This window comes from Epinephelus lanceolatus, chromosome 1 (assembly GCF_041903045.1).
Source record: "Epinephelus lanceolatus isolate andai-2023 chromosome 1, ASM4190304v1, whole genome shotgun sequence".
NCBI lineage: Eukaryota > Metazoa > Chordata > Actinopteri > Perciformes > Serranidae > Epinephelus > Epinephelus lanceolatus.
Window position 1 is genome coordinate 17,053,318 of NC_135734.1, and position 15,824 is coordinate 17,069,141.

Consider the following 15,824-nt stretch of genomic DNA (forward strand, 5'->3'; position numbering starts at 1 on the left):
ATGCATGTGGGGATGGCTATGCATTTAAATCAGTGCAGGATTCATGAATATGTACAGATGGATACGTCTACTTAAACAAACAATTAGATGAGTTGTTCAATGAATAAATTAATCTATGACTAAAGTAATGAATGAACAAATGTACCTGTTGAGGTCCCACATGCGAACACTATTTCCAGCAGCAGCGTAGAGCACAGATCCTGACGGGTTGAGGGCTATCTGGTTAATCTGACACTCGCCCTGTGCAAAGGTTATTGTGCGGGTGGTGGTGCCCGCACATGCATCACCTGAAACCACCTGTCCTGATGAACTGTGGGGGTAAAGCAAAGCCATAAAGTATAAGAAAGAGGGACAAATGGGAGGAGAATAAATGGGGGACAGGAGGTGGAAAGACAGAGACAAGTGTAATGAGCAGAACTTTTCTTCATTTCCTCTGGATGCATTTCACATCATATTTTTCCACATTTAATCTGTCACTTTTCTGCAACTTGAAACACACCACTGAACTGAGAAAGAATATTCCCAAATCACTTCTATCAAATACCTGCTCAGCTGCAATTTTTTAGTTTAACTGCTCTGAAATGTTCTGGTTGCAGGGAGGAAACTTACGTAAGCGTGCGGATACACTTGGCAGAGTCGCGGATGTCCCACACCTTGATGTAGGAGGTGGAGACAGAGAAGACCAGACAGGAGGATGGACAATATTTGACAGACACCACGTTGTTTGGGTGGCCTTTGAGAGTGACAATCTCTTGACCCGTTACCAGGTTCCACATCTTACAGGTACGATCTGGAGGAGCAAAGAAGGGCAGCTCAAACACTGTTTGGCTTAAAAGGATAGTTTGCATTTTTTGAAGTGGTGGTGGTAGTTTGGAGAAGCAGGCAGGAGTACTGACACAGAACCTAAGCAATATACTGCTGTGGATGGAGGCAGCAGGAAAACATATTTTAGCCTCCCAAAAAAGGCCCACCTAAAAAGATCAATATCAGTTTAAGTGTAGGCTATATTGAGAATATTTTCATCTCTAGACCTTGACATCAAACAGCCCTTCCAATGGGAAACTTAAGCCATTACATATGCTCTCTTCAAAGCCACCAGAGTCCTTTGACAAAAACATTAATTTTACCTTGCAGACCTTAGGAGTTTCTGATCTACCGCTGCCTTGTTTGTTTGGTTGGTTTGTGAGCTACGACTTAGAAGTAGAATCCAAACTAACGCTTAAAAACATCAAAGTCACACAATAACACAAACAAACTGACCGACTGAGGCAGTGGTAGACCAGCAACTCTCGTGTTCTGCAAGGTAAAATTACTGTATCTTTGTCAATGGTGTCTGGCTTTGAAGAGAGCATAGATGGATATACCAGCTTCAGTTCCCTGTTGTAAAGGCCTGTCTGAAGTGAAGGTAAAGGAGTGAAAATATTCTAAATAAAGCGTACACTAGACTGATATTGATTTTTTTTTGGTGACTAAAAGACGTTTTGTTGCTGCCCCCCTCCACAGCAGTACATTTTGCTAATCTTCCATGGGTGTACACCTGCCTGCTTCTGCAAAGTGGGGGGCATGTCGACCACCATCTACTGTAGGCACTACATTGACTATGGATAAGTACCTGATACAACCCCACTTCAAAAGATCCAAACTATCTCCTTAACACTTGCTTGATTACATGACTAATCCTTTGGTGGTGTAATGACAAGCTTTAGCTCATAATGTTATTTGCTTTGACTTAAATACGTAAGATCCATTTAAAAAAGCTTTAAAAATCATATGTAACGAAATATACTATTGATCAAACATCAGCCATTAAGGCTACTTAAAGTAAATGGTAAATACCATTTTCAGAAAGAACTAACAGTGCAGTTTGGGTACCTTTAGATCCAGTGAATAGCAGCTCATCTGTAGCATCCACACACAGGACTGGCTTTGAATGTCCCTCGGCTACAGAGACACACTGCAGGGGCGCCGTCCGACCCCCCTTCACACCCCCGATGGGATTGATCACACCCCTAAAGATCACACACACATATACAGTGTCACAGTCGATATAAATCAGTGATCAGCTGATTTCTATCCACATAGGATGTGTGCACTGTGAAACAGGCCAATTACAAACATGCGCACAAAAACACAAATGTTCTGTTCAATATACAGATATAATACAAACCCATACAAACCTCTCTGGATACATAAAGATGATGTACTCCAAGAAAAAAACTGTGCGCATATGCAAACACACACACACACACACACACACACACACACACACACACACACACATCCTGTCAGTTTTCTAAGCCCACCTGCTCTGGCCTGCCTTCACTCCCCCTCGCTGCTTTCCTTTTTTGTGCAACGGACCAATTATGGCACTACAACAGTAAAAGCTGCTTTCCTATTTAACTTGTCTTTCTGTCCCCCCCGCCTCTCTCTCACACACACACCCACACTCGTGCACAAACACACACAACCTCTTCTGTGTTATGTACACTCTGTAGCTGAACCTCTGCTCCCCCCCATCCCCCACAATCTATGTCCCACTGACAGGCCAGAGTCCCAGAATGCCTGGAGAGCAGTCAGCAGAGTGAGACAGAGCAGGCAGAGGGTGAGAAGAAGAGGGAGGAATGTGGGGAAATTGGTCCCCAGTGGGCTTCCTAATAACACCAGTGGTGGTTAGTGTGTATGTGAGTGTGTATGTGTGTGTGTGTGTGTGTGTGTGTGTGTGTGAGAGAGAGTGAGGTGCAGAGCGAAACAGTGAGGGAGAGCCGGAGGATGTGAGGAAGGAAAAGAGAATCTGTGATTACACACAAAACTCGGGACAGGTTTTGTTTTTGCACAGAGTGAGAAAAATACAGAAGGGTGTGCTTGAAACTTGTCAAAGATGGCAACATGCTCCTCTTCTGTGCCTGCACGCTAATGTCCCAGCACGCACACAAATACACACGTCAAATCAAAAATTAAACACTAAACCACACTTTCTGTGTATCCTCTTTTTTATAGTGCATAAAAAAATGCCAACCAAAATCAAAACTGCCAATCATCAGCCAGTGAAAAAAGATTGCATGCATGTCTGCCAAGTCTCATGAAACACAAAACAGAACCGACTTGTGCAGAATAAGCCCAAAACAATTGTTCACAGCAGCCACAGCCTGGAAGACCAACTACACAGCAGCCTACAACTCAAAAATAAACCACAGCACAACGTCCTGAAACGTCATCATTACCACATGCAGCATCCATTCTCCACCAGTACGGTAGGAGCTGACTCTCAGTTCAGCACCTCCACAACCAGTTGCCTTTTGTGGCCCGGGGAAAAGGGTATGTGGTACGTGTGGGTAAGTGGAGAGGTGTAACAAGTCGATAACATAGTCAGATTATCAGCTTCTGCCCCTTGGCAGAGCTGTACAACCTGACTGTGATGGCAGGTGCATGGAGTGAACACAGCATCACATGAGTCTGTTCCACCCTCTTATTGGTCCAATTCCATTTTGGAAAGACTGATGATAGAATGCAGGTAATTCTTTGATAAGAAAAGAGGGGGATACCATACATGCAGCAGTTCTATTAATGTGATTTTTTTTTTTAAATAAATGGAGACTAGAGGGAAAGGAAGATAATAAAAAAACAGGAGAATGTGAGGTGCAGTTTCTTTTTAATGAACCTTATCACTCTGAAGGTTGTTAACCCTGTCATTTTACGCTCCATCCTCATTCCTTAAATTGGGAGCTCAGGTGAAGAAAGGTGTTAAAGCTATGATATACTTAGCTTTAAAATGATTATTATATTTTTGCAGATCCCCTACGCAGGCTACTCTGTTTACCTGCCAGTAAACCACTATGTGCCATTATTTTGAATGCTTTATGTATAGTTCCTCCTTTGTTTTTCTCTATAAGTACATGTACTGCACATACTATAATATTGCTTAATGCAGCACTCTAATTCTCAAGCACGGCGCTGGTCCAAATGGCAGAAAGTGTTCCCATTCTATCAGCATCTGTGGAAGATATCATGGTGTGCTGTGTTATGCACTATGTGAGGGCTGCTAATGGATGTTGCAGGGCCAAGCACCAAGAGACCAGCAGACTAATGAAAACATGGAGGGAGATCAGTGTGTGCTCTTTGCAGTGCACAGAAAAACAGGCAGAAGAGCCTCAGTGAGAGGTGCATCAATTTGTATGTGCGAGTGTGTGAGATAAATATGCAAAAATAGATTCATCAGGAAGAAGAGGACGGCATTTTGTTTTTATCATAATTATACAGTTTTCTGTTATTTGTCTTAAAGGACTAGTTTGACATTTTTAGAATGCACTTTGCTTTCTTGCTAAAATTAGATGAGCAGATGGATACCTCTTTCATGTCTGTACGTTATATTTGAAGCTATAGCAAGTAGCCAATTATCTTAACTTAGCATCAAGACTGGAGGTAGGGTGGATTAGCTAGCCTGGCTCTGTCCAATGGTATCACTATATAAGTAACAAAGTCATTAACATGTTGTACTGCCTTTAGTATGTACAACAACTGAAGATTAAAAACTAAAGCCACTGCACCAAGTCAAATAACAGTCCAGTGCATAACCTCTCATAAAACCGTTTTTACACTTTACTTTTTGTACAGATGAAACATACAAGATATACATGTTCATTAGTGAGGTTTAGAAATGCTGGGAGCTAGATATTACCTTTATAAAGTACCAGGCTAGCTGTTTCCATGTTTCCACTCTTTGTGTTAAGCTAAGCTAACTGCCTACTGGCTACAGCTACGAATTTAAAAGACAGACGTCAGAGTGACACCGATATTCTCATCTAAGGGGCCTAACACACCGAGCTGACTGTCGGCCCTCGGTCAACATTGAGCCACCAGTGAGAATCTGTCACCCTAGTTTTTGCAGTGGGTCCCACACCCTTGGCCGTATTTTGCCCTTGTCGTCTTTTATTTGCCAATTCAACATTTAGAATTTGTGTAAGGTATGGCAGAGCCCATCAGTGAATGAAATCACTCTGAGTGGAAGTTCAGCACAAGAAGAGAAACAGAAGTGAGGAAAGTAAGCAATAGGCTTAAGTCAGAATGGTGCGAGACTGAAACAAACTTTTTATGTGAGGTTGGATTATGTTTTTAGCCAGTGAGCTCTTTGGCAGAAACAGTTCATAATTGTGTTACTGTTCACAAGTGCATGGTAAATATGCTTTGTTCTTTCAACTACAGATTGTTATCAATGTGCTAACAGGCTAAATAGCGTTCATCCTGCTAGTTTCCCTGTTTTTAATGACAAAGACAACTTACCGCCACCTGCTGTCATGGAGAGTTATTTCCTCTCATGCAGGCGCAAAACATTCATGCTAGTTGGTCGTTGGCTGTAGTCTTTGTAACGCAACGCAATAGTCAACCTTTGTCACCACTAGTTCTTTGATGTCAGTTTGGTGTGTCTGACCCTAACGCTTGACAGGAAAGCAAATTGTTTTTTCATAAAGACCTTTATCAATACTGCAGTCTTCATTGGAAATGAATGAAAATTACTTATCTTGGAAATTACTGATCATGGTTGTCTAACAGGTGATAATATCACGTGGTCACGACAGTCCTAGTGTTTATTTAAACAACATTTGCAGTTTCTAATAGCTTGCTTTAAAGTGGTAAGGTTCATTCAGGTCTTGTGTGTGAGCATCACCACAGAAAAACACAACATCACAGGTGGGAAAGGCCGTTGGGTCAAGAAAGCCGCATGTGGTTAAAACATGCACCACAGCGACCTCACCCACAGAGGGGGGAGGAAAAGAGATGGAGGAGAGGCCAGACGAGGCACTGACTACCGGTGGAGATGAGATGACACCAGGTGAGTTAACAGGCAAATGGGAAAAACAGAGAGTGACAAACACAGTTCCTCTACCTGAGCACCTCGGAGAGCGAGGAGTCGCTGTCATCCGACCTGGAGGCAGAAGAGGAGCAGGAGAGGGGAGGGGTGGGGCAGGAAGAGGAAAGGGTTAACCACGCTAAGGAAAGACAGAGGGGTTACTGGCAAAAGGGTTAAAGGGAGGAGTGACTGGAGGAAGGGTTTTAGATACAAAGCAGTGAGCAAACTGGCAGGAGAGCCTCTGTCAAACAACAAAGCTTGTCCAGTGGTTATCAGGCAGTTTGCCATGAGATGTGCTTCTTCCCAAGACAACCACAGAGCAGGCTGTATTCTTTGACTGCTGTCGGCAGATGTTTTCCTTGCTAAAGCATGTTTACTGGAGGTACACCCACACTGAGCAATGGCTGGTTTAGTGAACTTTCCCTAGCAGTGTCAGGGCTAACATTTAAGGTTGAAGGTTATAAGAAATAGTTTGACATTTTGGCTTATTCACTTTCTTGCCGAGATGAGAAAATTGATACCACTTCTTATGTCTATTCGTTCAATATGAGATCACACCAGCAGCTGGTTAGTTATCTAGCATAAAAACACAAAACAAGGAAATAGCTAGCCTAACTCTGTCTGAGGGAAAAGCTGGCCTAGCTCTGTCCATGAGTGCAGCTTGCCAAACTCTGCCCAGAAGAACAGCTAGCCTAGCTCTGTCTGAGGGAACAGCTAACCCAGCTCTGTTCAGGGGAACAGCTAGCCTAACTCTCTCTGAGAAAAAAAGCTGGCCTAGCTCTGTCCAAGGGAGCAGCAAGCCTAGCTATGTCCGAAGGAACAGCTAGCCCAGCTCTGTCCAGGGGAACAGCTTGCCTAACTCTCTCTGAGAAAAAAAGCTGACCTAGCTCTGTCCAAGGGAGCAGCTAGCCTAGCTATGTCCGAAGGAACAGCTGGCCTAGCTCTGTCCAGGGGAACAGCTAGCCTAGCTCTGTCCAAGGGAAGAGCTAACATAACTCTCTCTGAGGGAAAAGCTGGCCTAGTTCCGTCCAAGGGAACAGCTAGCATAACTCTGTCCAAAGAAACAGCTAGCCTAGCTCGGTCCAAGAGAACATCTTGCCAAACTCTGACCAGGGGAACAGCTAGCACAGCCCTGTCCAAGGGGACAGCTAGTCTAGTTCTATCCAAGGGAACAGCTAGTCAAACTCTGTCTGAGGAAACAGCTAGCGTAGCTCCATCCAAGGAAATAGCTGGCCTAGCTCTGTCCGTTGGTAACATAATTCTCCTACCAGAACCTCTGAAACTCACTCACCTTGAATTTAAAACAAAAAAGATTTGTAGAGATGACATTTTGAGTTTTTACATAGTTATATGCTAAGCTACGACCACAACTTGTCATATTTACAAAGTTTTCTACAGGATAAACAAGATTTGTTCATTATTGAGCTTTACTTCCGGACAAAGCAGGATTCTGTTACCTGTTCCTGTCTTTATGCTAAGCTAAGTTAGCTGACTGTTAGCTGTACCTCATATTTGGGGTACAGACACTAAAGTGGTATCAAGCCTCTGATCTAACTCTCAACAAAAAAGTAAAAAGGCATATTTGCCAAACTGTCAACCTATTCATTGAACAAGACAGAAAACAGGTACTGACAGAAAGAAGGAAGTAGTCAAGGAGGAAACACTGATGCCAGGATAGTCATAGAGGTCAAAGAACTGCGCATTACAATTTCTACATTTTTGTAGCCTCCATGTATGACTCCCCTGGTGCTAGTGTCGGCTCCCATGTCTACCCTTTCCAGCCATATACAGGGAATTAGTGCAGAAAAGAACACAAGGGGCTGCAATCAGGGTTAACGGGGGGAAAATCCAGAATGGAGGATATGGTTGTCAGTCCAACTCACAGGCGGGCCTGCTCAAAGCTGTCGAGGGAAAAATCCAGACCACACCAATACTGTAGCTCTACTGTGTGTAACAGTGCAATAAAAGTGTTATTATATTATAAATATTTTATAGCCTCAGGTTTGTCACCAAGAGAGCCTGTGCTTTATACTCTGAGCATGAAATAATAAAACAAAATGATTCTGGATACGTCTGGAGTGAACTACAGTGTTAAAGGGTGACAGAAATTCCTCCATTTCTTGGTATTTATTTACTGCTGGCCACAGTGGCTATTAGCATAGTGATATCCGCTTATTCTTTCAGACTCTCAAGACAAAATCCTTTTAAAATTCATTGGTTTCGGAGGGTGCAAATGTAATGTGAAGATTAAAAAATGGTTCTGGGATTCAAAGCCTCTGTACCCATCAGACAACAAGAAAACTTTCATTTTTCCTCATTCTCATGTGTCTTTCAAATCTGTGTCAAAGGCCTGATCCCTGTCTCATAGGCAACCAATCTATTCAGACATAAATAGCTTGAAAAACAGGAGCAGAATGCATCCATACCGTCACAATTGCAAAAAAAAAAAAAAGAAAAACTCTTATTGCATTTTTAATAGGTTTTGTGAACTTGAAACAAGGATGCACTTGAGAACATCACCATCTTCTTTCTTTGCATAGCAGACAGCTTCTCATTTGACACTCAATTACACAGAATTCATGCAGACGATTCAGACCAGCTTTCTAATTATTTTTTAATAAATTGGCCTCATTTGGCTTTGCACTTATGCTTGTGATGATGAATTAAGTGTCAGAGTTAGGTCAGTGTCAGTAATGTCAGGACAATGAAACCAAACAAAGTGAAAATGATAGTTTAAATGATGAACAACTGGGGGAAAAATCGTTGTAACCAGTGTTTCCTTCTGTAAACAAAACATTTACCCACACAAAACCTCACTTAAAAAAGGTGCAAATGACAAAATGCTGTTAATACCTTCCATCAGATGTCAACGATGTAAATGTTTCCCACAACAAAACATTTCATCCTTCTGCATCATGCTCTTTATGAAGGCTTCTCCTGTGGGAGCTACAAACGCGACCCTAAACATAAATATCCCTCCACAATGCCACCCACAGTTAATTCAAAATGGCTACCAATCACAACAGCTGCATGGAAAGATGACAAGAGCCAACTCATTTACCTACCCCTGCTCCAGATAATGAAGACCCACAGGCTCCAACACACAAGTATTCACACATACAGCACACGCACAAACACAACACCCTAACTCATCTCACACAGCATTCTCGCTAACAATTAAGGGTCAATAAAGCTGAGAAATGTTCCGGATTTATAAAGATTACAAAACAAATAACTTTAGAGCACAGCCAAACGCTGGCTGAAATTAACTGCTGACATTTGTCAGAGCGGAAAGCTGCAATTGATTGGGAACAGGAAGAGAAAAAAGGCCAGTTGCTCATTCCAGACACCTTTGCAGCTGACAACAACATGCATCTCATATCCATACTGTGTCTCCATCTGATGTAGCTGGACCACACACTTATTTATAACATTCTTTTAACCTTTAAGTATGTAAATAGGATGAAATAACATTAAAAACAGGCCACTTGGACACCGCGACTAATGACAGCTTCAAAAATTACCATACCTTTGAATCTGATTCTCCCTGACACAGTGTCAGCAAACCTGAATATTACGAGATAAGATTTATTGCAGGGCTGTTTTTTTATTGGATTAGATTAGATTGTACAAGATGATTTCTCTGTCTCTTGCCCATATGCAAATCATCATCATTATCATGCACATCACATCATCTGAAAACAGACATATCACACCACATCTTGTTTATTTCTTCTATAGATGATGTTTGTATCTGAACTGCTTCCCTTCTAATTTGCATTTGTCTCCTGGTAACTCCTATATGTCGACTGGAAATGCACTGCAATTACACCTTGCTGTCAGTGTTGCTAAATGCAGCCTGTGGTTGTGGTGTGGATGATTAGATCTTCAATGCTTCAGAAGTGCACTCAGCACCTGGATTCTGTGAATGTTTGCACCATCTGTCCTCCCAGGAAATACATTAATGCCAGATGAAAAGTCTTTTTGTCTAAGAGTGGGATTCATCCAAGCATAAACTGTTGGAATAGCACACTCTTACTACACCGTGGACAAAAGCACTTTCCTCTCAAAAGGCCTGACCTTCAGCCTATCTACAGGGTCGGTAAAGATCTTACACCATGGAGGAGAAGAAAAGAAAAGAATGGTTCAAAGTGAGGCTGAATTGATCAGATGAGAATGCAGGGACAAAAGGACAAGAATCAGTGTGTGAATGGATGTATGTTTGCAAGAGTGTACTCACTTGTCCAGAGCAGAACCTTGGGTTTGGTTGCTGGTGAGCCTAGAGAAGACGTTGCGGTCGTTCCTTGTCCTCAGAGGAGGGGAAGACGGGGGAGTGTAGCCGTCAGTGGGCCTGATGAGGGGCGGGAGGGTGAGGAAGGTTAAGGATAAGAAAAGGACAAGTTAACAAGGAGGGAGTCTGAAAATTACATTACACAGTCAAAAAATGTGATCAGTCTGCCAACAAAGTAGCTTCACTGTGAGCATTACAATGCATGTACCTGTATGCGCGGTCGTAAGATTTCCTCCTTGTTAGAGGGGAAGTGTCATAACCTCGAGACTGCCTGGGACTGACACACACACACAAACACACACACACAAAAGCAAACTAAGCAAATCTTCAGGGGAGTGCACAGGAGGATGATACACATCTATGTTGGGAATCTATGCAGAACAAGGGTTTTAAGCAATTTAACAGCATTTCTAGCAGACTAAAGCAACTGGCAGACTAATTTCTTTAAATATCAAATAATCACACATAACCAAGCTTCCCATCCCCGAGGACTGATGCAAATTTCATAGGCTTCATCTTCTCTCTCCCTGAAGCAGTTTTATAACCCAAAAACACATCAGGCCTCTGGCAGCTTTCCACTGGTTGTTCATTTGGAAGTGTGCAGTAGGAAAACGACTCAAAAACTCTTGATGACTGTGTCTCCATTATCAGGAAATGCATTGCAAAGAGATGTTTTTTTTTTTTGTTGATTGTGATATTCCACAGGGTGTATGGTTATGCAATTATCCTGATGTTTCTATCCAGCTTGTTTGTTTATCTCTTGTTTTATGCTTAAATCGTCAGAAAGGTTCCAGTTCAGCTCACTGGCATTCAATGACTCTGCTCTTCATCTTGCTCAAGGGCACTTCAGCAGAACAAATATTTACCGACACGGGGATCTGAGATGAGGTCGTGTGATAGGAGACAGGCCACCCTGCTGTCCCACACAGCAGAGCAGTGATTCCTAACCAGAGGTACTTGTACCCCAGAGAGTACTTCTGCAGGCGCCAAGCTCAAGCTAATAACTGGCTTTAATCAAACGACTTTTCAAGTGATTTCACTGACACAGACAAATTTCCAATGTCGAACTAAACTCATGAGAGTTTTGCTAGAGCTGTGGCGCACTCCCATTATCTCCATTGTTTGGTGTTAGGTTGTCATATAACTCAGTCCCGACTGTTTTAAGTCAGTCTTTTACATGTCTTAATGTTCTAACAATATCAGACATGTTTAATAATATTTCATTTATATTATATATTATTACATTTTTAGTCTTGGCTCATGCAAATAGAGAAGCTCAGTGCTGTGATCATTGTCAATAACCAATAGCTGCATTCTCTCCAACACCAAACAGGAAGCAGCAAACTTGGCAGACAGTAAACATGGAGGGGACTCTAAGAAGGCGATAGAATGTGAACGACTCTTGGTTCTCGTAGACTGTGGAGCCAGTGTTTAATTCAAGATGTATCTGAGCCGTCAACCAGCACTTATTTTAGTCTTTTCAAAATCTCTGGTATAGTAGCCATGGTTTGTCAAAATAGAAGTTACCATTTCATTAAATGTCTGTCCACATACTTTGTCGGCTGTTACACCTGAACACAATTTACAGTGCTTATAGTACAAAGTCCAAACAGATACCTTAAAGTAACGAACACACAGATCCAGTAGTTAGGTAAATATAATGTTAATGAAGATATACTTGAGCTCATCTGACAGGCCTGTGGGGGTGCATCAGACTAAAAAATGCTGGGGACCATTGAAGTGGTTCTGAAATACTAGTAGTTACTTGTGAGGTTTTGTCAAATTCAACATTGCTAAAATATAAGAACCAAAACTCAATCATTCCCCCTTCCTGGTAACAGTTAAAATATGTCTTGCCAAATCTCCTGTGCCTTTTATTGACTAATTTCTCTGCTGTACTTTTATTTCCTTTGTTGCATTTAGGGCAGATAACAACTTATCACTGCACTGAAACTATATTTCTGGTCTATTCTATGTGTATTTTATTCAATTTTATATATGTTTATTTTGTTTTGATTTGATTTTTTAAATTTTATTCCATCTTAATTGATTTTATTCATTTTGTTCTTTACTAATTGTCATCTGTAAAGCTCTTTGAACTGCCTGTGTGTTTAAAATATGCTACATAAATAAAGCTGCTTTGCCCTAGCTTCATTATGAGTCACTTACAAGGTGTGTCCCCTGACAGGCAGGCTGATGGTGCGGGACGCCCTGTCCCTGTGGTAAGGGTCTCGTAGGGCCAAGCTGAGCCCAAGACTCGCTGTCCCCAGGCTCATGCCATCCTCCTGGATATCCGTAAGTGAGGCCAGAGACTTGGTGATGTGCTGCTGCTTGCCACCCGACAAGTCCAGGATGGGACCCAGATACTCCGCAGACACTGCCTTCATCTGAGCCGACAGACGAGGCTCCATCTGGTTGAAAAAATTGCACCATTTGTGTTACAGAGGACCACAGAGGACAGAATGAAATGAGAAAGGAGGATGGCGGGATATGAAAAACTGAGACATAAAATAAAGATAAAGATTGAATTTAATTAAGGCACAAGAGGAAATTAAGAACGCTGCCTGAAAATTTCATTCAGCGGGGAAATGAGCAAAGAGAATATAAAAACAGGGAAACAAACATACAAGAAATGAGAGTGGCCATTGTGGTGGTGAAATAAACGCTGGATAAAGAAAAAAATCAATAAAGGACAGAGAACACAGCATTAACAAGAGGATAAGGGGGATTGGTGTCAGATAAGGGGTTCCTCCTCAGAATATCAAACCAAGCTTTAGGAAATGGAAGAATTTGAAGTGTTTGCTTATACTGCCACCTCATGGTTTCTAACTCAAATGGCAGCTGCTCTGACAGACAAACTGTGGCATGTGTGTTGACATTGAAAATTAGAGCAAGGGTCCAAACACAATCACTACAGCAAATCTACTAACGTCTTCTGACAACATGCAGCGTCATGATGATTCATAAAGGTCTGACAGGCTTGGATACTGGCAGACGCAGCACTACCTGATGGTTTGAGCACATAGAGCTATTCTGAGATATAAAGGATTGAAGTCATTAAAATCTGGATTTAAGAAATCTGGAGAAAGGACGTGTTTGTTGTGTAAACAGAAAGAGTGGATTTAAATCTGTAACACAGACCAGCTGTACCTTTATTTTGAAATCATCTTGGCTGTTGGATTCTTTCATCTGAGATATACTGTAGAAAGAGAGGAAATGAGAGTTAGAAAAATATACATGGATACAGAGTTTAATGAGAAATGGAATACATTTTCAGATGAAAATTTTCCAAGATAAACACTGTTTTTTGCAAAATAAGAACAACTTATGCATTGTGGTACAGTAGATACTTTTTAAAAATGGTTTAGGGCAAGAAGACAGGGGTTCTGTGACTTGCAACAACAGTCTCACCTGCTGTCAGAGGCTTGGCTGAACTCAGACGGCTCCTCATCGGTGCTGGCATAGCCATTTTCTGGAAGCACACAAAACATGCAACTTCTCAGCCCAACACAGGCAGTGGATCCATCATTTTTATTTGTTTTTGCACTCTGTTTTCATTAAAAAGAACTTGAGCTTCTACAAATTCACTGATATGGAGGGAGTTCTGCTGAAAAAAAATTAACTCGCTATTTTATAAAACCAAAAATAAAATCTAGGCAACTCGCTATACAACAAAACTGCTGGAGACTATGTGGGAGTGTGGAGGCAGACCATGCACACATCTTCTGGAACTGTACAAAAATGAGGATATACTGGAAAAATGTTAATTTAGTTGTAAAAAATGTCTTGGGATATGAAATCCCAAATACTTGTCCAGTGATGTATCTTGGGAATATTGAGAAGGTTGTAATGAAAGAAGATCTGTACTTGACTAAAATATACTCGCAGCAAGTAAGAAAGCAGTCACAAGAAACTGCCTCAGTGTAAATATCCCAAGACAGGAACAGTGGTTGGAAATTGTCCAGGAAATCTTTGTTATGGAAAAATTGACATACCTTTTGAGAGTCAAAGAGAATGTATTTGAAAAGAACTGGGAAAAATGGAACATTTATATCAGACGTGACACCAACTGAACAAAATAGAACAGTGGACTCAATAGTGGCTCATCTCCAGACAGTTTGTTAGTGTTATTACTATTGTTATTTTAATTTGTACCTTGTTTGCTGTATTGTTTTGTCTATATGCATGTGAAAACTCAATAAAAATTTAAGTTATAAAAAAAAAAGAACTTCAGCTAACCCTTACTCGAATCCCACCCAAATCTGACCCAAACATCATTTGTAAATATTTGTCTGAACCCAACCCATCAAGTCCCGACAGGTCCCTTCGGGCTCAGGTCAGGTTTTCACACTCTAACATATAGTGCTTCCCTGTAAGTCTGTCAGTGGCGCAAGCTAATCTATGACCATATTTTCCAGTGTCACTGCAGTTTCAGTTTTAATTTATTCTCCAAAGCTGATTAAAACAAGGGAACACACAGTATGAAGTCTTACACACTGTCACTCAGACCCAAACACAAACAAAAAAAGCACCACCCACCCTGCTGTACATTGTGAATGAGCGCCTGGAGTTCAGGGATGTATTCGGCCTTCTCTCGCAGGGCATCAAGGATTATGTGATTGTGAGACGAGCCAATCACATCTGTCTGTCTCAGCTGACCCTCTAGTAGTCGGATCTGAGCCTCCTTCTGAGCCACCTGTAAACTCTGTGTGCACACAGTGACCAGACAAATCAGAAGTGGTAATTCACACGCATACACATACAGAGTGCTATAGCATTCAATGTTTAGACTTGGTAATAAAAGGGCATATAATACTTTTGCTTATATACAGTGTTTATTGTATTTAATGTGGCCAGAGTTTCAGATGAGGAAAACAAATGTAAAAGTAAACCCTGTGAGCAAAAACTTCAGGAGAAATGTTTTTTCTACTTTGGCTATATGCTGACATCAGCTCCAGACCTATGTCTTCATATGGTCATCTGCTCCAGGCTATTTCAAGTGTTTACTTTGCGTAGCCTATACTGCTACATGAAGCTACATGCTAATGTCAGGGAAACATGTAATCTTGGTTGCTGATGTTGCTAATTTCTCTTCGATTTCAGGTCATATCCCTGCTGGAACATGTCTGGTTGAAGCCTTTACTGGTGATTTTTCACGGTAGAAAGTACTGCAGTTCTCTGTTACAATTGTTCCATTGGCTGCAATGATGCTTCAGAGCCGCTAAAAACACATAATTCTCAGAGACGCAGACTAATGAGAGTAGACTGGGCTTTTTTGGCCATAAATACATGCTAACATGTTCTAATAGACACTCAAAAGACAAGTATAAATCTAAACATTAGCATACTAGTTCCCCTTTAATCACACAACAGGAAATGAGACAACCTAGTAAATAGAGTGTTTTAACTGTCTGCATGGTGATTATTGATTTTTGTTTGTACTGAGAAATACAGCCCAGACAACAGTTTGCCTATCAAAAAGAAACCACTAGATGGCAGCATAATCCATATATTAAGTGCACCTGACTGTTCAGGGCATTGCAACACCAACACATATAAATTGTTTGCCAGTGGCATCTTACAATAACAGTAAAAAGCACTTTTAGTTTATTGTCTTTAAACACTTATAATAGGTGTGTATATGCTTTTATGTCTGTTTTTGTTGTTGTTATAGTGCCATATTTTCTT

At 41.3% G+C, this 15,824-nt stretch overlaps 1 protein-coding gene across 7 annotated transcripts in view; it reads right to left on the minus strand.

Moving 5' to 3' along the window:
* kif21b (kinesin family member 21B) overlaps positions 1–15,824 on the minus strand; it is a 70,944-nt gene that overhangs the window by 12,144 nt on the left and 42,976 nt on the right. For 5 of the 7 annotated variants that reach the window (XM_078166364.1, XM_078166359.1, XM_078166358.1 and 2 more), the window contains exons 21-30: positions 14,676–14,841; positions 13,548–13,608; positions 13,287–13,335; positions 12,306–12,547; positions 10,345–10,413; positions 10,086–10,196; positions 5,882–5,920; positions 1,873–2,009; positions 610–790; positions 146–310 (exon numbers count right to left, since the gene is read on the minus strand). In XM_078166364.1, the coding sequence (XP_078022490.1) occupies positions 146–310; positions 610–790; positions 1,873–2,009; positions 5,882–5,920; positions 10,086–10,196; positions 10,345–10,413; positions 12,306–12,547; positions 13,287–13,335; positions 13,548–13,608; positions 14,676–14,841 (1,220 nt within the window). The remainder of the gene's footprint in view (positions 1–145; positions 311–609; positions 791–1,872; positions 2,010–5,881; positions 5,921–10,085; positions 10,197–10,344; positions 10,414–12,305; positions 12,548–13,286; positions 13,336–13,547; positions 13,609–14,675; positions 14,842–15,824) is intronic. The other 2 variants (XM_078166366.1, XM_078166369.1) reach the window with 1 other exon arrangement.